The sequence below is a fragment of the Armigeres subalbatus genome, chromosome 3 (genome assembly GCF_024139115.2).
Source record: "Armigeres subalbatus isolate Guangzhou_Male chromosome 3, GZ_Asu_2, whole genome shotgun sequence".
Lineage (NCBI taxonomy): Eukaryota > Metazoa > Arthropoda > Insecta > Diptera > Culicidae > Armigeres > Armigeres subalbatus.
The window spans coordinates 251,361,042-251,385,901 of NC_085141.1; the positions used below are offsets into that span (position 1 = coordinate 251,361,042).

General features: G+C 43.8%; 1 protein-coding gene across 16 annotated transcripts in view; it reads left to right on the forward strand.

Moving 5' to 3' along the window:
• Positions 1-24,860, forward strand: part of LOC134223481 (heterogeneous nuclear ribonucleoprotein L) — an 896,804-nt gene that overhangs the window by 777,411 nt on the left and 94,533 nt on the right. For 10 of the 16 annotated variants that reach the window (XM_062702630.1, XM_062702628.1, XM_062702627.1 and 7 more), the window contains one exon: positions 12,705-12,722. The exons of the other annotated variants lie outside the window; for them this stretch is intronic. In XM_062702630.1, coding sequence (XP_062558614.1) covers positions 12,705-12,722 — 18 coding nt within the window. The remainder of the gene's footprint in view (positions 1-12,704; positions 12,723-24,860) is intronic. 16 annotated transcript variants of the gene reach the window in all.

Genomic DNA, 24,860 nt, shown 5'->3' on the forward strand with positions numbered 1-24,860 from the left:
TATCTACTGGTCTGGTTACCCAAGGAAGCAACCTAGGTCCTTTGTTGTTCTTGATCTACATCAGCGGTTCTCAACCTTTTTCTTGAGAGGTACCCCTTGGAACTTTTACATTAATTGAGGTACCCCCTCTCGAAATTAGGCTTCCAATCCTTTTGAAAGAATAATACCGAGCCCTTTGAAGGGAAGCTCCTTTAAGCTTTTGAATCCCTTTGAAGTAGACTTCCGCGCCTCTTCATTAGAGGCTTCTGAGCCTCTTCTAGAAAGGCTTCCGAGCCTCTTGAAGGCGGTTTTTGAGCCACTGAAAAGGAGGCTTCCTTTGCAGCTTAAAACGACGCTTCCAAGCTTCTTGAAAGAAGGCTTCCGAGCCACTTGAAAGTAGACTTCTGAGCATCTTGAAAGAAGGATTCTGAGCCTCTTGAATGGGGGCTTCCGAGCCTCTTGAAAGAAGGTTTCCGAGCCTCTCGAAAGGAGCCTTCTGAGCCTCTTGAAAGGAGGAGGCTTCTAAACCTCCTGAAAGGACGCTTACGAGCCTCTTAGAAGGAGGCTTTTAAGCCTTTTGGAAGCGTCCTTTTAAGTCTCTTGAAATATGGCTTCCTACCCTCTTAAAAGGAACCTTCCGAGCCTCTTGGAAGGAGGCTTTTGAGCCTATTAAAAGAAGGCTTCTGAGCCTGGAAGGAGGTTTTTGAGTCTTTTGAAAGGATCTTGAAAGGAGAATTCTAAACCTCTTGAAAAGAGGCTTCCGAGCCTCCTGAAAGAAGGCTTCCGAGCCATTTGAAAGAAGGCTTCCGAGCCTTTTGGAAGAAGGCTTCCCAGCCTCTTAAAATGATGTTGAAAGGAATCTCCGAAGCCTCTTGATAGAAGGCTTCCGAGCCTTTTGAAAGAAGGCTTCCGAGCCTTTTGGAAGAAGGCTTCCCAGCCTCTTAAAATGATGTTGAAAGGAGTTTTCCGAGCCCCTTGATAGGAGCCTCTTGGAAGGAGGCTTTTGAGCCTTTTGAAAGGAGACTTCAGAGCCTCTTAAAAGGAGGCTTCTGAGCCTCTTGAAAGGATATCGAAAGGAGGCTTCTGAGCCTCTTGAAAAGAGGATTTTGACTCTCTAGAAAGGAGGATTTTGAGCCTCTTGAAAGGAGGCTTCCAAGCCTCTTGTAAGGCTTCCGAGCCTCTTGAAAGGATGCTTTTGAGTGTCTTGAAAGGGATTTTTGAGCCTCTTGAAAGGAGGTTTCCGAGCCTCTTGTAAGGCTTCCGAGCCTCTTTAAAGGACGCTTCCGAGCCTCCTTTAAGGAGGCTTTTGAGCCTCTTGAAAGGATGCTTTTGATCCTTTTGAAATAAGGCTTCCGAGCCTCTTGAAAGGAGGCTTCTGAGCCTGGAAGGAGGTTTTTGAGCCTCTTGAAGAAGACTTCTAAGCCTCTTGAAAGAAGACTTCTGAGCCTCTTCAAAAGAGGCTTCCGAGCCTCTTGAAAAGGGCCTTTTGAGCCTTTAGAAAAGGAGGCTTTTGAGCCTCTAGAAAAGGAGGCTTTTGAGCTTCTTGAAAGGGAGGCTTCCGAGCCTCTTGAAAGGAGGCTTTTGGGCATCTTAAAAGGGATTTTTGAACCTCTTGAAAGGAGGCTTCCGATCCTCTTGAAAATAGGCTTCCGAGCTTCTTGGAAAGAGGCTTTTCAGCCACTTGAAAAGAGGCTTCTGAGCCTCTTGAAAAAGGCTTCCGAGCCTCTTGAAAAGAGGCTACCGCATCTCTTGAAAGGAGGTGCCTCTTGGAAGATGGCTTCCGAGCCTCTTAAAAAAAGACTTAAGGTGCCCTCAGACGTTGCAAGCAAATCACTCGCAACGAGCATTTTGCTCGCAGAAAGTGAGAACTGTCAAAAATTTGCCTGTCTGACTACACTGAAAGTGATTGCATGCAAATCAATGACACTCGTAAGCAAACGCTCGCTTGCAATGTGTGACTGCTAAGCGTTAAAAATTTTCAACTCGCAGAAACGAAATTCCGCAAAAGTGAAAACGTTTTCAGGTGGCAGTGTTGAACTGCAAAAATAGGAATGAAATTAGATTTTGTGGCCGAAAAACAAGTTTTTCGTTTTTGTTTATGCTCCTTATGGCTTATTGTTTCACCCCCCAGGCCATTCATCCCCTCAGCACGGGTCGCCTGACACCTTGGGATTCGGGGTTAGGGACGTCATATTGTCAGCGTTACGCACTACTTCAGAGTATCCATATCCCAGCGTAACGGGACTTCAAGCTGCTTGGAAGAAGGCTTCAGAGATGCGTAGAAGGATGCTTCTAATCCTCTTGTAACGAATCAACCGTGGATTAGTGAAAAAAAAATCATTTTGTTCATTCGACGTTTTGCTCGTTTGAGCTTTTGTTCTGCAGTCCTTTATACATTGTGCTGGTTGTGGAAGGCAGAATTCAATTGGGATTTATTGATCGCATTGCATATTATGTACAATATAAATTTATGAAATAAAAAAACCCAATTATCAAAACTATATCAATGGGTTTTGATTGGAATTGTAATACGTCCGCCATTACGCATTTTTGTCCGAGGTACCCCCTAGGGCCAGCGAAGGTACCCCCAGGGGTACATGTACCCCAGGTTGAGAACCGCTGAACTAGAGACTTAACTCCTAGAGTGGTAACCAACTGCATCGAAGACCATTAGTGCACTCAACAGAATTTCCTTCAGTATGCGGTATTCATCGGTCAGAGACCGTGAATTGCAGTGAAGTACACGGAGTAGTCGTTTCAAGACTGATCATCGTTCTATGTATTTTGAGCCTTTTTATCTATTTTGGTGACAAATTAACAAAAGTGTTTTCTATAAGTTAAACAGAGAAAGATATAGACACCTGGGCCGGCATGCTGACAAATATTCATTATTTCTTTACGCGGGTCTGTCGATGCTATTTTTTGGCTGTTTATGTTGTTGCGTTTGGGACCCATGGTGCCTGATACAGTTCTCATGTGCCAGCGGGTCCCAAACGCATGTGCTTGATACAGTTCTGCTCATATGCATTGCGGAAGGGTATGGACTGTAAAGTATTGAATTGCATCTATGCGTTCTGATTGCATGTACATATTGCGGAAGGGTATGGGACTGTATAGTATTGGATTGCATATTTGAATTTGCGTTCTGATCGTTGTTGAGTAAAAGTGTAATTGACTTTAATGATGTGAGAAGATCCATAGCACATTGGTAGGGGGACTGAAACACCCGTGGTTAACTCGAGATTTGGGACGATCATTCCGTCACGTTGACGTCCTATTGACTCGCGCATGACTGGCACTGCTTTTTTATACACAAAGAAAATCTTGTGGGGGACCCGAAGGTCCATGACTTACATCATTCTGATGTCCGTGTTAGGAATGCACGGTATTGGTTACATCTGAAATTTGTATTGGCTTTGACGAGAATTGAAATTTACAATAGCTTATCGTTAATAATCTTATATTTCATTGAAATTGGCAAATTGCTGTTTTCAATATTTGTTGCAATGCATTGTAATTAGTGTGAATAAATATGATTTGATGGACATAATGGAATCTATCTTCATAAAGTGCTTTTTTAAACTTTTAAAAGTGTTTTTCTCATATTTTTATTATTGTGCATTAAAGGGTGGGTTAACCTAGTTTTCAATTTCAAAAAACATTTTTATATTTTGAGTGGATTTTTCAAAGTTTACGGCACTTCTTAGAGTTTATGTTTTATTTTAAACTAGTAGACCCGGTGAACATAGTAGACCCCGTTAACACAAACATTTATTTACTTAACTTAAATTAGGAGTTTTAACGTTTGCTCTGCGACTCGATTTCTTTTGGCAGCGGACTATCTTAAGAACCATCATTTTTCAACGTCTGTGTTTCCCATCCGGAGTAAACTTAGCGATTGCAAAAATTGGAGACAACCCCGAAAATATGATATACTTTGAACGTTAATATCTCAGCGGTTTTTAATTTTCTTGGACTATTCGATCAAGGAAGAGTCAGCACTTCGTATACAATGCTTGACTTGACCATATTGGTTTTAAACATTTACTATTGAAAATTTACTGACAGTTTATTAACCGGCAGCTGCTGGTCAACCGCAATTCAGTTTTAAATTTTCGTTGACTATTTTTTTCAAAAAAAAAGTTCGACTTCCAGTCTTTATTGGCAATTTTATTTTTCTATTTTTTGATGATTTTTTTTTAAGTTAACGACTAAAAAAACGTTTTTAAATGCCATTTCAACTTTATTCGCGTATTTTTTTTTTGTGCAAATTACTCCTGGTGGTCCAAAATAAGATCCCCGGTAAGGGTGGTCCAAAATACATCCTTTACCCTACACGTTCACATTAGAGGAGCGTGAGTATTTAGAATGTCTGGCGGCTACGCACATTCATTATCAGCAACTGTACTGATCAAGTGAGGTTGTGTGAGCTCGTAGCTTAGTTGGTTAAAGCACCAGTCTAGCGTACTGATGGTCGTGGGTTCGAGTCCCATCGAAGGGAAAGTGGTTACCTCCAATACATTTTTCAAAATCAATATCTTCCACATAATGTACATATTCTCATATAAGTTTTCAGAACATTGTAAAGTAATGTCCAAGTGGGTGGTTTAATCTCCGGAATATAGGCAATTAACCAGGGTTTGCAGAAATCGCTCTCAATAGATAACGAACAACGATAAAAGAGAGGCAAAAACTGTTCCGAATCATAACAAGCCATGATAACAAATTTATCAAACTTGTAGGGTAAAAGACTCCCAATGTTTGTCGGTTTACACCAAGCCTTTCCAGCTTTTTACGCTAGCCATAAATCAACTATGGTAATTTGCGAGTCGAGTCGAGTCAAGTACGAGACACTGAAGACGGCCTTACTTTTGAGGTCGAAATACGTATCTGTCAAGATACAATTAAGTGGTGGAATTCAATGGGATTGTATAAGCTCGTCTTATGACAGGTGAAAACATTCCACTAAAAAGCTCTAAATAATTTTCTTATCAATATGGTAATTTGGTTTTGACACTAGCTGTGTACAATACTTATAGCATAACTATTGTTGGCTAGGTTTCCTTCTGAACTGTTTGCGAGGAAAAAAATGTCTTCTTGTTGATTTAGAATCCCATCCCAATTTCCCAAATCATAAAAAGCCGTCCTGAATTTATTATTTTTTTAGGCATGTATCTAATTGTTTTTTGTTTCAGATAGACCATTTCTGGAATATTGCTTGTCTGGTTATATAACTCGTTAGATCAAAGATTTGAGATCTCGCTGACATCTCAAGATGAAGATTAATTGCTGTGTAAATTGATTCACGAATTCGTTCTATTGCCTTTGGAAGAAGTCACTTTCACTCACACATACGGTTTTGTTGAGGTTGGTAGCAGAGCGGAGCGAGGGTAACTTACGGCTCAAAAAGCCCATCCTATTACGAATGCAAACACATAGTGGACAAAGCTACCTACTGCGTCGTAGATGACGGCGCATTCCAGCAATATTTTCATCCGGATAGATATTCCTTCGTGAAGTTCCAGTTCATACCTTTCTAAGCTTAGTAAATATGTACTGAACAGATTAAGGATTATTAATATTGAATAGCTATGGTCTGTGGCGTACCCATTTTCAACCAGCTTCTTCTTTCTAATTTATCCAGAGCTTATATACTTTCTATATATATTGAATAGTCACCGTAACTACACTAAGTAACGTTCAAGCTCAGAGTTAATATTGATACTGGCCAAGTCCAATCTATTTGGAACTAATTTCTTCACTTCTGCACCCTTAAGCGGTGATCATTTATAGGAGGCAGATTGACGTTATGCATCAGAGATTAGAGCTCGTAAGGAAAACTACAGAAAGGGACAGGAATCACTCAAAAGGTGCATGTATTTAGTGCGTGCAAAAACTCAGTCGTCAAAAAATCGATACTTTTGGAGCGAGCAGGTTGTGCGGAACCAAATTATCGGAACACGAAGTGTATTTGATATCTGTCGAAGGGCTGTGAGAGTAGCCTTCTCCATCGGGATTTCGATCCTAGTACTATGAACTCTTGCTTGCATTTTAGTACTATAATCGCTTCTCTCTCCCACGGTAAATCCACATTTAAAACTGTCTAACTTGAACTTCATCAATTTCGCCATGCCCTGGATAACCTGGCTTCGATTGAAATACATCTAAAAGAAAAATAGTTATAACTAATTCTATAGAATTGGTAATAATTGGGTTTCAAAATAAAGCCAATTATTTTGGCGTTTTATTTGTTCAGCAAATATACAAAGGTTACTAGGATGGCAAATACTATAAAATCCGTACACAGCATGTGTCAAACTGCATTACCATAGTTGACCCGTAGCTATAATAAAAAGCTGGATACTACATTTCACCTACCTCAAATATGCAAACGGGTAGTCACTAATTATGCTTCAATAGAAAAGTTTCGCAATTGCAGCACCATCCATCGTTGTTGCCTAACATGATTCCTCCAATTATTGGTGCATTATTCCAATAGTTGCGATATTTTTTTAATTCATGTTCCTATAGTTGCGAATCCCATTGCTTTTATATGGAACTCGCAACTATGGGAACACTACCGCAACTATTGGAGCAAAGACGAGAAAAAGATAATGTATTTCAGTGATAATTTACCGACTTTGAGGGAAATCCAAACCGTTTTCCGTTATTTCATCTAATGACAGGACAACAGTTTGATTGACTATATGGGTTGCTGCGTTAAATACGTAGATTTTGTGAAAACAACACTACCGCAACTATAGGAACACCCACGACTATCGGATCATTTGCCCTATACAATTGCGAAAAGACAGAATCGGATAGGCGAAACATAAATTTTTTTGACATTTTTGTTCAATTTCAAATTTGAAATTTGGTACAAAGCGATACCAGGGCGGGAATTGAGCTCACACTCCATAGAACATGCGTATAGAGGATTGACGTCGCTAATCGCGCGGCCACGTAGCCCACAAATTTAAATAATAAATTATTCTTATGCTACGTGAATCACTGCATAAATGTTAGTGTCATTCTATCGATTATTCCTTGGCCGACTCATCTCGTTATTCTATCGATTGAAATGATTATTTATTTTGCAAATAAATTGAATATTTTTTTTGAAATAAATTGAAAACATGTTGAGTATCTGAAAAGCATGCTTTATATGCTGAACTGTTCATTTTCATTTATTTAGTTAACATCTAAACAGATAACACAGAATCAACAATTTGACGCCACAATGCACGGTTCGAGGCCGCATCTCTCCATCCTCGGATACGCCCCACGCTCGCCAAGTCATTCTGCACCTGGTCTGCCCATCTCGCTCGCTGCGCTCCACGTCGTCTCGTACCTGCCGGATCGGAAGCGAACACCATCTTTGCTGTCCGGCATTCTTGCAACATGTCCTGCCCATCGTACCCTTCCGGCTTTAGCTACCTTCTGGATACTGGGTTCGCCGTAGAGTTGGGCGAGCTCATGGTTCATTCTTCGCCGCCACACACCGTCTTCTTGCACACCGCCAAAGATGGTCCTGGCACCCGTCTCTCGATTACGCCGAGTGCTTGCAAGTCCTCCTCGAGCATTGTCCATGTTTCATGTCCGTAGAGGACTACCGGGCTTATTAACGTCTTGGACATGACACATTTGGTGCGGTGGCGAATCTGTTTCGACCGCAGTTTCTTCTGGAGCCCGTAGTAGGCCCGACTTCCACAGATGATGCGCCTTCGTATTTCACGATTAACGTTGTTGTCAGCCGTTAGCAAGGATCCGAGGTAGACGGATTCCTCGACCACCTCGAAGGTATCCCCGTCTATCGTAACACTGCTTCCCAGGCGGGCCCTGTCGCGCTCGGTTCCGCCCACAAGCATGTACTTTGTCTTTGACGCATTCACCACCAGTCCAACTTTTGTTGCTTCACGTTTCAGGCGGGTGTACAGTTCTGCCACCTTTGCAAATGTTCGGCCGACAATGTCCATGTCATCCGCGAAGTAAATAAATTGACTGGATCTGTTGAAAATCGTACCCCGGCTGTTACATCCGGCTCTCCGCATGACACCTTCTAGCGCAATGTTGAACAACAGGCACGAAAGTCCATCACCTTGTCTTAGTCCCCGGCGCGATTCGAACGAACTGGGTGTTCGCCCGAAATCTTCACACAGTTTTGCACACCATCCACCGTTGCTTTGATCAGTCTGGTAAGCTTCCCAGGGAAGCTGTTCTCGTCCATAATTTTCCATAGCTCTACGCGGTCTATACTGTCGTATGCCGCCTTGAAATCAACGAACAGATGGTGCGTTGGGACCTGGTATTCACGGCATTTTTGAAGGATTTGCCGTACAGTAAAGATCTGGTCCGTTGTCGAGCGGCCGTCAACGAAGCCGGCTTGATAACTTCCCATGAACTCGTTCACTAATGGTGCAGACGACGGAAGATGATCTGGGATATCACTTTGTAGGCGGCATTAAGGATGGTGATCGCTCGAAAGTTCTCACACTCCAGTTTGTCGCCTTTCTTGTAGATGGGGCATATAACCCCTTCCTTCCACTCCTCCGGTAGCTGTTCGGTTTCCCAGATTCTGACTATCAGTTTGTGCAGGCAAGTGGCCAGCTTTTCCGGGCCCATCTTGATGAGCTCAGCTCCGATACCATCCTTACCAGCTGCTTTATTGGTCTTTAGCTGTTGAATGGCATCCTTAACTTCCCTCAAGGTGGGGGCTGGTTGGCTTCCATCGTCCGCTGAACTGACGTAGTCATCTCCTCCGCTGCCTTGACTTTCACTGCCTGTACTCTCAGCGCCATTCAGATGTTCCTCGTAGTGCTGCTTCCACCTTTCGATCACCACACGTTCGTCCGTCAAGATGCTCCCATCCTTATCCCGGCACATTTCGGCTCGCGGCACGAAGCCTTTGCGGGATGCGTTGAGCTTCTGATAGAACTTGCGTGTATCTTGAGAACAGCACAGCTGGTCCATCTCCTCGCACTCCGCTTCTTCCAGGCGGCGTTTCTTCTCCTGAAAAGGCGGGTCTGCTGTCTCCGCTTCCGTCTATAACGTTCCACGTTCTGCCGGGTACCTTGCTGCAGCGCGACCGCCCGCGCTGCGTCCTTCTCCTCCAGAATCTGTCTGCACTCTTCGTCGAACCAATCGTTCCGTCGACTTCGACCCATATACCCGACGTTGTTCTCCGCTGCGTCGTTAATGGCTGCTTTGACTGTATTCCAGCAGTCCTCAAGAGGGGCCCCATCGAGCTCACCCTCTTCCGGCAACGCTGCCTCGAGATGCTGCGCGTATGCAGTGGCGACATCAGGTTGCTTCAGTCGCTGTAGGTCGTACCGCGGCGGTCGTCGGTACCGAACATTGTTGATGACGGATAGTTTTGGACGCAGTTTAACCATCACCAGATAGTGGTCAGAGTCGATGTTAGCGCCACGATATGTTCTGACGTCGATAATGTCGGAGAAGTGCCGTCCATCAATCAGAACGTGGTCGATTTGTGATTCTGTCTGCAGTGGTGATCTCCAGGTGTACCGATACGGGAGGCTGTGTTGGAAGTAGGTGCTGCGAATGGCCATATTCTTGGAGGCGGCGAAATCAATTAGTCGTAGGCCGAATGCTGAACTGTAGACAACTTGATATTTTTCAGCGCAAAAAAAAACCTAACATCAATTTTTTCTACGATTTCTTTTAAATAATTGGTGAAATTTTCGAAATTATTCTAAGTCTATTAAATTTTAACGAAATTTCTTTAAAAAATCGGCGGAATTTTCCCAAAAAAAACATAATTCATATTTTTTTCACTATGCTTGTTATTTTTGTAAGGCCGCAAAAAATGCCGAGCATGTCTTCTTTTTACAAATTCTGTGTTAATTCCAATATCGCCATTTCGGTCTCTTGTTGAGAACTGGATAATAACTTTCTGGTTAAAATTTGATGGTTTTTTATTTAGAAATTATTTCTGACGTTCAATAAGTTAAAAGAAAAATTAAAGGAAAAGTATAATTATTGTCCGAAATGAATATTGACTGATTTATATCAACCCCAAAATAGTGAGATTTGATGATCATTACACAGGGGAACAAAATTTAACTTTTTGCGGGTCCTCAGAACCAATTGATGTGTCTTCAGTAGATTTTGGCTCGCTGAATCCGAATCTGTCCTCAGATATGCTCTAACACGTCCAAATTTTGAGATATAGCTAGATTAATACCGCTAATTTGAAGAAATTGGCATTTTTTGAAGGACTTTCATGAAGCATATAAACATAATTTTAGGTCAATCAATACCCGAAACGGTATAAGCACATCTGATCTAATGAATTTCCATCAGATTTGCACGTTACAATTGTTTTCTATTCGGTTTTCCTTGAATTTATGTTCAGTGAATTTGATTTAAAAACATTCCATGCAAATCCGTTTCAAAAACTTGCATGCAAACGCCATCAGCACCAGTTCGAAGCTAACAAAAATTCAACAACATGCTGCCAGAGGAACTGGGATATGATAATATTGAATGAAGTATAGATATACTAGTCAGTTTGTAAATATTTGTTTCATTCGACTTTTAATAAAATATGCTTTTTTTCATTTTATGATCAACATTTCTCCTTAAATGTTATTCTGCTCGATTTCTGGTTGTTTTTCGACCGATCAAGTTCCAATAACCACACGTAATCTGTTATCATGTTGCAATTGTGTTGTGCTAGAATATAGTGCGAACATGATGATCCAGAAAGTTCCTTTCTTTTAATCAACAAGGAAACAGATCGGATTGCAATTTGAACAAATTCAAATCCTCTACTAGATCCCCTACCAGAGCATTCAAGCCACATTTACTAATAAGATACATTCAGAACTAGGAAAATAGTTTGAAACTTAAACATTTTGTAACTTCATAGTAAATTTTCTCATTCATGCCGTTGTTTTGTTAAATTAGGGAAATATCAGAGTACATAATTGGCGGATCATTCAACCATATGCTCGGGTAACTGTAACATGTTGAACAGCACACAAGTGGAGCGGAGCAAAGGTTTTTTTTTCTGCCGCATTACTTTGCGTCTTAGCACATAACAAAGCTTGATAAAACTAGTGAACTTTTTCCCGTTTCACTGTTATAAACTGACCATAGATAAAAGAAATTGCATTGGGATTATTGCAACATCCATGCAGCATTTTCAACACGAATCAAATAAAAAGTCCCCCACGCACGAGTAGGTTGTTGACGTTTTCCGGTTTCTGTTGCGTAGCCGTCAACGTCGCTTCAGCTTGTATGCAATCATACACAAGAACGATCGAATGCAACTTATCGATTCGTTGATTGATTTTGCTAATTGATAATTTTCCACCCAAATTTCTATCATTGGAATATTGGAATGATCATGAATAGCAGGAACAATCAAAACATATAGAACTGCGTACAGTTCTCGTACTTGCTTTATTCGAATGAACATAATAAAGGAGCTTCAATTGACAGTAAATACACCATATCACTGGAGCAATTACTGAAAATTTATCGCGCCAGGGGATATACAATATCATATTTACATTCAATAGAACTTACTTCAATGAAAACATATTATTTTTTAGCTTGGACAAACTATTATATTGAATTCTTTTTACTTTCCTCTCAAAACCGTTCACAGAATAATTACCAGGCTTGTATACAAGTATTTGAAAAAGGCTTGCATAAAACATATTTTTAAATAATTTTCACTTACTAAAATTGTAAATAAAACACACTTATTATGTTTAACTTGTTCAAAATGCACCACATTTCGAAGGATTAGATATTTGTGATCCATTTTAGACCTTGATTGACTAGTAATTTTTTCTATAGGGTTAACGATGGCTTTTCTAAAATGCTCAAAATCATTGATTTTACGACATTTATTGAGGTAGGGTAACCGTACCCTTAGTGAAGGTAGCACCAATAGTGGAGGTAGTGGGGTTTAAATGAGATTTATCATATTTATACACTTTACGATGGTTTTAGTTGATGCGTCGTGTTTTAAATATCCTGTTAAATACAACTTATCTTGAGATTTCGCTTGAAAAACTATTGAAAACAATGATTATCCTTAACAAAATTGACTCCCTTGCACATATAGTGGTGCAATTGTATCAATAGTGGCGAGTCTCATAAGAAACCAATGGATAGCACCACTATGGGAACCAAAATTAATTTTTACCGCCACTAAAGGAACAGTGTGAGTGTACACATAGTGGTGCAAGCAATATTTGGTAATTGTTGATGTTAAATGACATCAATCTCATTTTTGTTAGCAAATTCATTAGTTTATCTATTGATTAAGATATTAAAGCTGTAAATTTCCCATAATTATCAATTTAAAAAAAATATTTTCTTTTGTGGATCTACTAATACCTCCACTATTGGTACCGTTACCCTATATCTCAAAATCTCGACGTGTTAGCAAAAACCTGAAGTCAGATTCGGATTCAGCGAGCAAAAATCTACTAGGGACACATTATTTGGTGTTAGGGACAAAATGTTGTTGAGCTGTGTTATTAAACAAAACTTTACTTTTAAAACCAAAGTTTTATTATTTTCGTACATTTTCTTCAAAATTAGTTCAAATATCATAGGTGCTTCTTATCACATAAATATAGTTAAAAAATAGGTGCTTCTACTTATTTCATAAAATATTATTTTATTACAACCATATATTCCATGTACCAACTTTAACACTGACATTCCATTTTCAACTGTTTCAGATGATCGCCAATCATTAGGTAAGTTTCACCCATCACTTCCGAACTGTATCCATATTGTAAATATTGTCGCGTTAAACTGCTCTTGATTGGGCGATTTCCTTTGCTGTGACAATATTGATCGAAACCGACACCCATTTGGTGGTGATAATGGTTAATCAAATAAAGCAGCTGCTCTCCAACGCCCCAACGCTTCGCAAAACTTTGTCATTCGCACTTTTGGGTCCGACGAAATTGCGCCTCCCGCCACCGAAAAAAACCCGAAAGCAATTCGAAAATCTAGAAATGTCACTGTAATTAAATCCCACAATTCGAAACAGTAACCCAGCGTCCTTGTTGTTGAACTTCATAGGCGGTGCCTATGGTTCGTTGAGAGTAGTAGGCTTGTTGCCAACGTTATAAAACCCACGCGACCGAAATGGGATCATAAATTCAAATCACAGTCAATATGCGGGCGGGGTCGCCGCTCTCCCTTCACCGTTCCATTGATATTGAACAGGATTACCGTTGAGCTTTTGATAATCATAAAATTTATCTAATCAAACCCGAACGGCGCGAAGCGATTGTTTTCCTGATAAATAAATTTGCCAATTTATGATATATTGGAAGCCGAATCATGTGTTTTTTTGTTTGTCTCAAAGCGAGAGAAAAGACATCGTAAATATTTTTATGGCAATCAATAAAATCGCATGTCAGTAAGAACAAATGCGCTGTTGTTCGGGTTACTGTATAGAATTATATGGTTTTTCTATCACTGACAAGCTATTGAGATGTAATCAAAATGATGAAACTATAAAATTATTTAAAATAGCTAATAATTGCACACTGAGACAGAGACACAAAATTATAAGGCGCTGTAAACAACTTAGCCGCGCGTTCGCAGACAGGCAATGTATCAATTTTTATGAATCAAGTTTGGTATCAGTTTCAAAAGAAATTTTGTCTTGTTATTTAAATCCCATTCTTTTTCTTCTTCTTATTGGCATTACATCCCCACACTGGGACAGAGCCGCCTCGCAGCTTAGTGTTCATTAAGCACCTTCACAGTTATTAACTGCGAGGTTTCTAAGCCTGGTTACAATTTTTGTATTCGTATATCATGAGGCTAACACGATGATACTTTTATGCCCAGGGAAGTCAAGACAATTTCCAATCCGAAAATTGCCTAGACCGGCACCGGGAATCGAACCCAGCCACCCTCAGCATGGTCTTGCTTTGTAGCCGCGCGTCTTACCGCACGACTAAGGAGGGCCCCTTGCTGCTGAATGTTATTCCCTGGATAAGATAAAAAATAATTTTTGAGTTTGAGAATATCTTCTTGTTTCTGCATTTCATCATAGATTCAGCTCATTTTTTTTTACAGTAGAATCCAGCAGAAATAATCTAAATGAATTTTTTTTCACTTAGAATGCTTCTTAGGCACAATTGAACAAGTTTTCCACAAATTTCTCCAATTGCTGAGCAGTTTCCGATGAAAGATAAATCCACTTCAAAAGCTTCATTATGAAATATCAAACATGTTAATTTGCAAATATTGTAAAGTCGTTTTCAATGACTTGTTTCTTTAACACTTATTTTCTTGGCCCATTGACTCAGTACGCAGTGTCATATGTAGGAGCATCGAGTCAATTTCAAAACTGCGAAAGAATTTCTCTTCTCCCTGAATGCTAATTAACACATTTTTACTCTGCAGAAAATGACAAAACTTGAAAAAAAAACAACAACAAAATTATTTACATTTTAACCCTTCTTGGATTCTTTTTTGAACTGTTTTTTGCCTATTTGGAACCGAATCTTTTGTGAGATCTACGAATTTCCAAAGTCATTTTCAACTATTCAAAATGTTTTAGGACGATTTTTTGCCATCATTTAACAGACGTTTAACAAATAATATTTATTTCCGCTCTCCCTGAATAATTTTTTAACATTTTTTCATTATGTGCTATTTACAAGAGCTCCAAATTATATGCAAACATTATGAAAGAGTTGCCACCCAGTAAAAATGCTTCGTAGAGAAATTCTCCTCCAGCAGATTTGCAACTTTAAAAAATTTCAACAAATTATTCGTATTTCAGCTCTCTTCCATTTCTTCAACAATTTTCTGCCCATATATTCAGTGCCACTTGTTTTAATCCCCAAACCAAGAACAGGATCTTTGAATGGTTTTGCCCCCATTACCATCGAGAAGCAATTGCTTTCCGGAGAAATTCCACTATAAGGTCCATCATTTTAACGTATTTTCGCTTTTTTATTAATATTTTTCTTATTATAGGCTCATCAGTGATTTTTTTGCTCTTCTGGGATTCATTCTTCTTTCAATTCATTCAATTCGCCCATAGATTTGGTACCAATTGTTTTCACTCAAGACCAGAAATCAAACTTATTATGGTGTTTCCGTCCACTAAAAGTGGTTCTTAGAGAAATTCCCACGGGTGCTAGATCAAACAACGCATCCTAGATTTTTGGAATTATTGCTTTGGTATTTTATCTCTTATGCACACCAAGTTCATGATATAGTAAGGTATCAAGCAGGTCAAGTTCCAGTTTGAATGTAGAGCCATATGATAAGAAGATGCAGACAGAACGTCGAGTGACAAGCCCCCTTTCAAGAGGACCGTAAGAGGCTCAGAGGCCTTCTTTCAAGAGGCTCGTAAGCTTTCTTTCATGCGGCTCAGAAGCCTCCTTTCAAGAGGCTCGGAAGCCTCCTTTCAAGAGGCTCGGAAGCCTCCTTTCAAGAGGCTCGGAAGCCTCCTTTCAAGAGGCTCGGAAGCCTCCTTTCAAGAGGCTCGGAAGCCTCCTTTCAAGAGAGCCTCAGAAGCCTCCTTTCAAGAGGCTCAGAAGCCTCCTTTCAAGAGGCTCAGAAGCCTCCTTTCAAGAGGCTCAGAAGCCTCCACTTTCCAGAAGGCTCAAGCCTCCTTTCAAGAGGCTCAGAGCCTCCTTTCAAGAGCTCAGAAGCCTCCTTTCAAGAGGCTCAGAGCCTCCTTTCAAGAGGCTCAGGAAGCCTCCTTTCAAGAGGCTCAGGAAGCCTCCTTTCAAGAGGCTCAGAGCCTCCTTTCAAGAGGCTCAGAAGCCTCCTTTCAAGAGGCTCAGAAGCCTCCATTCGAGAGGCTCAGAAGCCTCCTTTCAAGAGGCTCAGGAAGCCTCCTTTCAAGAGGCTCAGAAGCCTCCTTTCAAGAGGCTCAGGCCTCCTTTCAAGAGGCTCAGGCCTCCTTTCAAGAGGCTCAGGAAGCCTCCTTTCAAGAGGCTCAGGAAGCCTCCTTTCAAGAGGCTCAGGCCTCCTTTCAAGAGGCTCAGAAGCCTCCTTTCAAGAGGCTCAGAAGCCTCCTTTCAAGAGGCTCAGAAGCCTCCTTTCAAGAGGCTCAGAAGCCTCCTTTCAAGAGGCTCAGAGCCTCCTTTCAAGAGGCTCAGAGCCTCCTTTCAAGAGGCTCGGAAGCCTCCCTTTCAAGAGGCTCAGGCCTCCTTTCAGAGGCTCGGGAGCCTCCTTTCAGCCAAAGGCTCGGGAGCCTCCTTTCAGCCAAAGGCTCGGGAGCCTCCTTTCAGCCAAAGGCTCGGGAGCCTCCTTTCAGCCAAAGGCTCGGGAGCCTCCTTTCAGCCAAAGGCTCGGGAGCCTCCTTTCAAGAGGCTCGGAAGCCTCCTTTCAAGAGGCTCGGAAGCCTCCTTTCAAGAGGCTCGGAAGCCTCCTTTCAAGAGGCTCAGGGCCTCCTTTCAAGAGGCTCAGGGAGCCTCCCTTTCAAGAGGCTCAGGGCCTCCTTTCAAGAGGCTCAGGAGCCTCCTTTCAAGAGGCTCAGTAGCCTCCTTTCAAGAGGCTCAGTAGCCTCCTTTCAAGAGGCTCAGTAGCCTGCTTTCAAGAGGTCTCGAGCCTCCTTTCAAGAGGCTCAGGAGCCTCCTTTCAAGAGCTCAGGAGCCTCCTTTCAAGAGGCTCAGGAGCCTCCTTTCAAGGCTCATAAGCCTCCTTTCAAGAAGCTCAGGAGCCTCCTTTCAAAGGCTCAGAAGCCTCCTTTCAAAAGGCTCAGGCCTCCTTTCAAAGGCTCAGAAGCCTCCTTTCAAAGGCTCAGAAGCCTTCTTTCAAGAGGCTCAGAAGCCTCCTTTCAAGAGGCTCAGAAGCCTCCTTTCAAGAGGCTCAAGCCTCCTTTCAAGAGGCTCAGGAAGCCTCCTTTCAAGAGGCTCAGGCCTCCTTTCAAGAGGCTCAGAAGCCTCCTTTCAAGAGGCTCAGAAGCCTCCTTTCAAGAGAGCTCAGAAGCCTCCTTTCAAGAGGCTCAGCCTCCTTTCAAGAGGCTCAGAAGCCTCCTTTCAAGAGGCTCAGAAGCCTCCTTTCAAGAGGCTCAAGCCTCCTTTCAAGAGGCTCGGAAGCCTCCTTTCAAGAGGCTCAGAAGCCTCCTTTCAAGAGGCTCGTAAGCCTCCTTTCAAGAGGCTCGTAAGCCTCCTTTCAAGAGGCTCGTAAGCCTCCTTTCAAGAGGCTCGGAAGCCTCCTTTCAAGAGGCTCGTAAGCCTCCTTTCAAGAGGCTCGTAAACCTCCTTTCAAGAGGCTCGGGAGCCTCCTTTCAAGAGGCTCGAGAGCCTCGTTTCAGGAGGCTCATAAGCCTCCTTTCAAGAGGCTCATAAGCCTCCTTTCAAGAAGCTCGGGAGCCTCCTTTCAAAAGGCTCGGAAGCCTTCTTTCAAGAGGCTCGGAAGCCTCCTTTCAAGAGGCTCGGAAGCCTCCTTTCAAATGGCTCGGAAGCCTCCTTTCAAGAGGCTCGGAAGCCTCCTTTCAAGAGGCTCGGAAGCCTCCTTTCAAGAGGCTCGGAAGCCTCCTTTCAAGAGGCTCGGAAGCCTCCTTTCAAGAGGCTCAGAGCCTCCTTTCAAGAGGCCTCAAGCCTCCTTTCAAGAGGCTCAGAAGCCTCCTTTCAAGAGGCTCAAGCCTCCTTTCAAGAGCTCCAAGCCTCCTTTCAAGAGGCTCGTAAGCCTCCTTTCAAGAGGCTCGTAAGCCTCCTTTCAAGAGGCTCGTAAACCTCCTTTCAAGAGGCTCAAGCCTCCTTTCAAGAGGCTCAGAAGCCTCCCTTTCAAGAGGCTCGAAGCCTCCTTTCAAGAGGCTCGGAAGCCTCCTTTCAAGAGGCTCAGAGTCTCCTTTCAAGAGGCTCAGAAGCCTCCTTTCAAGAGGCTCAGAATCCTCCTTTCAAGAGACTCAGAATCCTCCTTTCAAGAGGGCTCAGGAATCCTCCTTTCAAGAGGCTCAGGCCTCCTTTCAAGAGGCTCTGGAGCCTCCTTTCAAGAGGCTCAGGAAGCCTCCTTTCAAGAGGCTCAGAAGCCTCCTTTCAAGAGGCTCAGAGCCTCCTTTCAAGAGGCTCAGGCCTCCTTTCAAGAGGCTCAGGAAGCCTCCTTTCAAGAGGCTCAGAGCCTCCTTTCAAGAGGCTCAGAAGCCTCCTTTCAAGAGGCTCAGAAGCCTCCTTTCAAGAGGCTCAGAAGCCTCCTTTCAAGAGGCTCAGAAGCCTCCTTTCAAGAGGCCTGGAAGCCTCCTTTCAAGAGCTCAGGAAGCCTCCTTCAAGAGGCTCAGAAGCCTCCTTTCAAGAGGCTCAGGAAGCCTCCTTTCAAGAGGCTCAGGCCTCCTTTCAAGAGCTCAGAAGCCTCCTTTCAAGAGGCTCAGGCCTCCTTTCAAGAGGCTCAGAAGCCTCCTTTCAAGAGGCTCAAGCCTCCTTTCAAGAGGCTCAGAGCCTCCTTTCAAGAGGCTCAAGCCTCCTTTCAAGAGGCTCAGAAGCCTCCTTTCAAGAGGCTCAGAGCCTCCTTTCAAGAGGCTCAGGCCTCCTTTCAAGAGCTCAGAAGCCTCCTTTCAAGAGGCTCAGAAGCCTCCTTTCAAGAGGCTCAAGCCTCCTTTCAAGAGCTCAGAAGCCTCCTTTCAAAAAGGCTCAAGCCTCCTTTCAAGAGGCTCAGAAGCCTCCTTTCAAGAGAGCTCAAGCCTCCTTTCAAGAGGCTCAGGCCTCCTTTCAAGAGGCTCAAGGCCTCCTTTCAAGAGCTCAGAAGCCTCCTTTCAAGAGGCTCAGAGCCTCCTTTCAAGAGGCTCAGGCCTCCTTTCAAGAGGCTCAGAAGCCTCCTTTCAAGAGGCTCAGGAAGCCTCCTTTCAAGAGGCTCCAGAAGCCTCCTTTCAAGAGCTCAGAAGCCTCCTTTCAAGAGCTCAAGCCTCCTTTAAAAGAGGCCTCAGAGCCTCCTTTAAAGAGGCTCGGAAGCCTCCTTTCAAGAGCTCAGCCTCCTTTCAAGAGGCTCAGGAGGCTCCTTTCAAGAGGCTCAGGGCCTCCTTTCAAGAGGCTTGGGAGCCTACTTTCAAGAGGCTCAGGAGCCTCCTTTCAAGAGCTCAGAGCCTCCTTTCAAGAGGCTCGGGAGCCTCCTTTCAAGAGGCTCAGGAGCCTCCTTTCAGAGGCTCAGGGCCTCCTTTCAAAGGCTCAGGGAGCCTCCTTTCAAGAGGCTCAGGAGCCTCCTTTCAAGGCTCAGGAGCCTCCTTTCAAGAGGCTCAGGAGCCTCCTTTCAAGAGGCTCAGGGCCTCCTTTCAAGAGGCTCAGGGAGCCTCCTTTCAAGGCTCAGGAGCCTCCTTTCAAGAGGCTCAGGGCCTCCTTTCAAGAGGCTCAGGAGCCTCCTTTCAAGAGGCCAGGGAGCCTCCTTTCAAGAGGCTCAGGCCTCCTTTCAAGAGGCTCAGGCCTCCTTTCAAGAGGCCTGGAAGCCTCCTTTCAAGAGGCTCAGGCCTCCTTTCAAGAGCTCAGGAAGCCTCCTTCAAGAGGCTCGGAAGCCTCCTTTCAAGAGGCTCAGAAGCCTCCTTTCAAGAGGCTCAGGCCTCCTTTCAAGAGGCTCAGAGCCTCCTTCAAGAGGCTCAGGAAGCCTCCTTTCAAGAGGCTCAGAGCCTCCTTTCAAGAGGCTCAAGCCTCCTTTCAAGAGGCTCAGGCCTCCTTTCAAGAGCTCGGAAGCCTCCTTTCAAGAGGCTCAGAAGCCTCCTTTCAAGAGGCCTCAGGCCTCCTTTCAAGAGGCTCAGAAGCCTCCTTTCAAGAGGCTCAGGCCTCCTTCAAGAGGCTCAGGAAGCCTCCTTTCAAGAGGCTCAGAAGCCTCCTTCAAGAGGCTCAGGAAGCCTCCTTTCAAGAGGCTCAGGAAGCCTCCTTTCAAGAGGCTCAGAGCCTCCTTTCAAGAGGCTCAGAAGCCTCCTTTCAAGAGGCTCAGGAAGCCTCCTTTCAAGAGGCTCGTAAGCCTCCTTCAAGAGGCTCGTAAGCCTCCTTCAAGAGGCTCGTAAGCCTCCTTCAAGAGGCTCGTAAACCTCCTTTCAAGAGGCTCAGCCTCCTTCCAAGAGGCTCAGGAGCCTCCTTTCAAGAGGCTCAGGGAGCCTCCTTTCAAGAGGCTCAGGAGCCTCCTTTCAAGAGGCTCAGGAGCCTCCTTTCAAGAGGCTCATAAGCCTCCTTTCAAGCTCAGGAGCCTCCTTTCAAAGGCTCAGGAAGCCTTCTTTCAAGAGGCTCAGAAGCCTCCTTTCAAGAGGCTGAAGCCTCCTTTCAAGAGGCTCAGGCCTCCTTTCAAGAGGCTCAGAGCCTCCTTTCAAGAGGCTCAGAAGCCTCCCATCGAGAGGCTCAAGCCTCCTTTCAAGAGGCTCAGAAGCCTCCTTTCAAGAGGCTCAGGAAGCCTCCTTTCAAGAGGCTCAGAAGCCTCCTTTCAAGAGGCTCAGGAAGCCTCCCTTTCAAGAGGCTCAGGCCTCCTTTCAAGAGGCTCAGGAAGCCTCCTTTCAAGAGGCTCAGGAAGCCTCCTTTCAAGAGGCTCCAGAAGCCTCCTTTCAAGAGCTCAGGAAGCCTCCTTTCAAGAGCTCAGAGCCTCCTTTCAAGAGGCTCCAGGCCTCCTTTCAAGAGGCTCAGAAGCCTCCTTTCAAGAGGCTCAGAAGCCTCCTTTTAAGAGGCTCAGAAGCCTCCTTTTAAGAGGCTCAGAAGCCTCCTTTCAAGAGGCTCAGAAGACTCCTTTCAAGAGGCTCAGAAGACTCCTTTCAAGAGGCTCAGAAGACTCCTTTCAAGAGGCTCAGAAGCCTCCTTTCAAGAGGCTCAGAAGACTCCTTTCAAGAGGCTCAGAAGCCTCCTTTCAAGAGGCTCAGAAGCCTCCTTTCAAGAGGCTCAGAAGCCTCCTTTCAAGAGGCTCAGAAGCCTCCTTTCAAGAGGCTCAGAGCCTCCTTTCAAGAGGCTCAGAGCCTCCTTTCAAGAGGCTCAGAAGCCTCCTTTCAAGAGGCTCAGGAAGCCTCCTTTCAAGAGGCTCAGAAGCCTCCTTTCAAGAGGCTCAGGAAGCCTCCTTTCAAGAGGCTCAGGCCTCCCTTTCAAGAGGCTCAGGAAGCCTCCTTCAAGAGGCTCAGGAAGCCTCCTTTCAAGAGGCTCAGGCCTCCCTTTCAAGAGCTCAGAAGCCTCCTTTCAAGAGGCTCAGAAGCCTCCTTTCAAGAGGCTCAGCCTCCTTTCAAGAGGCTCAGAAGCCTCCTTTCAAGGCTCAGAAGCCTCCTTTCAGAGAGCTCAGAAGCCTCCTTTCAAGAGGCTCAGAGCCTCCTTTCAAGAGGCTCAGAAGCCTCCTTTCAAGAGGCTCAGAAGCCTCCTTTCAGAGGCTCAGAGCCTCCTTTCAAGAGCTCCAGAGCCTCCTTTCAAGAGGCTCAGAAGCCTTCTTTCAAGAGGCTCAGAGCCTCCTTTCAAGAGGCTCAGAAGCCTCCTTTCAAAAGGCTCAGGAAGCCTCCTTTCAAGAGCTCAAGCCTCCTTTCAAGAGGCTCAGAAGCCTCCTTTCAAGAGCTCAGGCCTCCTTTCAAGAGGCCTCAGAAGCCTCCTTTCAAGAGGTTCGGAAGCCTCCTCTTTCAAGAGGCTCAGATACCTTTTTTCAATAGGCTCGGAAGCCTCCTTTCAAGAGGCCTCAGAGCCTCCTTTCAAGAGGCTCAGCCTCCTTTCAAGAGGCTCAGGAAGCCTCCTTTCAAGAGGCTCAGAGCCTCCTTTCAAGAGGCCCAGAAGCCTCCTTTCAAGAGGCTCGGAAGCCTCCTTTCAAGATGCTCGGAAGCCTCCTTTCAAGATGCTCGGAAGCCTCCTTTCAAGAGGCTCGTAAACTTCCTTCCAAGAGGCTCGGGAGCCTCCTTTCAAGAGGCTCGGAAGCCTCCTTTCAAGAGGCTCGGAAGCCTCCTTTCAAGAGGCTCGGGAGCCGAAGCCTTTCAAGAGGCTCGGGAGCCGAAGCCTTTCAAGAGGCTCGGGAGCCGAAGCCTTTCAAGAGGCTCGGAAGCCGAAGCCTTTCAAGAGGCTCGTAAGCCGAAGCCTTTCAAGAGGCTCGAAAGCCGACTCCTTTGTAGAGGTTTGGAAGCCTCCTTTGAAGAGGCTTGTAAGCCTCCTTTCCAGAGGCTTGTAAGAAAATCATTGTTGTTTGAGGTATTATTTATGAAAATAAAGAAAACGACTAATATTTTCTAAGTTTTTTTGGGGTGCCAAAATCGAGTCGAAACGTGATAAAATCGGGTCAACACTGTAGTATGCATTTCTAGAATAGGGCGAAAGAGTAAATGATTCTTTTTGTTAAAGGACGCATTTTTTTGATATAGATAAAGAAACATAGATCCATCTTTGGCATGGTATTTACTCTGAAAAGGAGTTGCAATCTTAACTTTTCTAAATGCAACAAATTCAGGAAATCATAAAATAGAACAAAATCAATTAAAAAAATAAAAATCAATAGAATTAATTCGTTATATGTAACCAACCATAATGATTACTGCGTAATACAGAAGAATTATAATCGGAATAATCTTCAACGTGCTGCATGTCTTTAGTCTGAGCATGTTATTCGTTCATGGAAACCCAGTGATAAAGTTCTCACTCAAATATTTACATATCACATTCTGACTATATTTTGGATGCTTCAACCTAAGGTCCCCAGACATGTTATTTTATGTTTTTGACTTCCCAAAACCGCACCAAACATAATATATTTTTAAAGAATTACCTTCTCTATAATTCCCCCACATCGCAACCGGATCAGTATCGATAGTATCAATATGCGAAATGGCTCGTTGATACCGTATTCTGTCATCATCCGTATCCACCTATCTATCAAGTCACCCATTGAACCGTGAAGCGGAAGGACGATTTTTACGCACATTCGAGTGGTCTCTTTTGAACTGTGATCGAGAAGAAATCTCTCGCCCCCATTCCAAATTATCCTGGCAGCAGAAAACCCAAAAACCAAGACAAGCGAAAAATCAAGAATCTTTCCACTTCCTGTCGGGCTCGAGCCCGGTTACCGAAGCCAAGAAGAGGCGACGAATCCGAGCGACGGCGACGACGCACACGTGGCATCACTTTTGGGGATCATCCTCAATCTTTCGGCTTCCTCCTTGAACCGGTTAGCCGAAACTGCCGTATTGTACATCTTCGAGGGCAATATGTATGTATCGAGGAGAATGTCTCCAAAACGGCACGTTTTCGTTGGATTTTTTTTTCGACTACGACTTCTACGCCACATTGTGTATATTGGAAATATGAAACCCACTCATCCTGCAGCAGGTCCTCCGCACCGCCATCCGTCACACCGGCAGGTCGGTATCCATAGAGCACGTTAGTGGGTTTGTCGATATTAAATCGAGTAGCCCGTTTGCCTGGAGGCATGGGCAGAGGTTCCCTTCGTATCAGTCAATAGCACACCAGTCAGTAGTAGTGGCACAGAACATCAGTACTCAGTAGTGCGATGGGGCCGACGATGGAGACAGAAGAGTGCTTCTTTCTCCATTCTCAAGAGAGGCACTGAAAAGAATAACATTGTCAATATTGGCTTTCTGGATTGAGGCCGGCATGATGTGTGTTTCGGTGGATTTCGGTTCGAGAGGGTAGTCCGGTAAAATTGTCTTGTAGATATTCGGAGCAAGTGGGACACACACCCTTTCCAATATATTGTGGTTGGGCAAGCGCTGTGACCGGAATATTGTTGTTTATCGTTCGGAAAAGTTCACAACATGTGGTTACTGTTTGACAAGTTGGAAATCGAAAACTAGCTGGTTTAAAGGCTTCAGGCTTTGGTCTAAGGATTGCATTTGATTGTGCGGTATAGAACTTTTACAAGTGTTGTAAGTACACTTGCCATGAATTCTATTTGTTGTTTCTGTTCGACTGAACTCGGTCGATTCCCATTACATGACTTACCGAGATTGCAATTGAAATCTGGAACAATTGTATGGTTATTGGCAGCAATTGTTTGCGCAGATGAGGGGAATGTACTTGTTCCAGTATTGAGAAAAAGCAACACTTCTACATTCTGCATATTTATGTACATATTATTTTTTTATGGAATGGAAGCCTTCTAACTTAGTGGAATAATAGTGAAAATCGCCGGCGTTTTTTTGGCGTTCTGCCAAAAGACAGTCTGTTTTATATTGCGTTTGTTCCTGTTACATGTTTTTCAGGATTTTTTCAACTTTATCGGTACAATATTTTTAAATTCGCTAAAAAAATGTAATGAAAACCATCTGATTTTTGGCGTACTATTAAAAATGTTTAAATAAATTGGGTCGACTAAGATTGAGACCGATTCAAACAATACATATGTGTACGAGTAGCGTAAAAACAATCAAAATGACCCCCGTTAGATTTAAATTAATTGCAATTTTACACTCGGATGGTTGACCCACTTTTCGGACATTGAATTGCTGTGGGCATCCCTCTCTCTATCTCGACTTTCATTCAGCGTAAAGCTCTGTCAAAGGATAAGCCAATTTCCAGCTGTTCGGTGTGTGCCTCAGCTCCGAAAAATTATGCCCATGGCCCAGTATTATTCCACTCGAGTGCAATCAAATGCCCTTTTCATCGGGATATAAAAATCCCACCACTGGTCAGGTGAGCTTCTTTCACTACAAGCCATGTGTATTAATCGGCAAAAAAAATGGTCGAAACTCGAATGAGCTCAGCTGTGCCAGGGCTAGTGATGCCTGTATCCATACCAAAATTCATCGGTGTATTTGTGGGTGGTTCTGGTGGGAAAATACATGTCCCACACCCCATCCGCAGGTTAATTTACGGAAGAATAGGGGGTGACGGAATCGTTGTCCGGGTCACAACCGCCATTGGCTCGAATTGAAAATCAATTTAATCATTGTCAAGCCAGGTTCGGGGCACCGTGCGCACGGCGCCAGAAGTGATTCATGTTAACCCTATTTGCTGGTTGTGCCACTG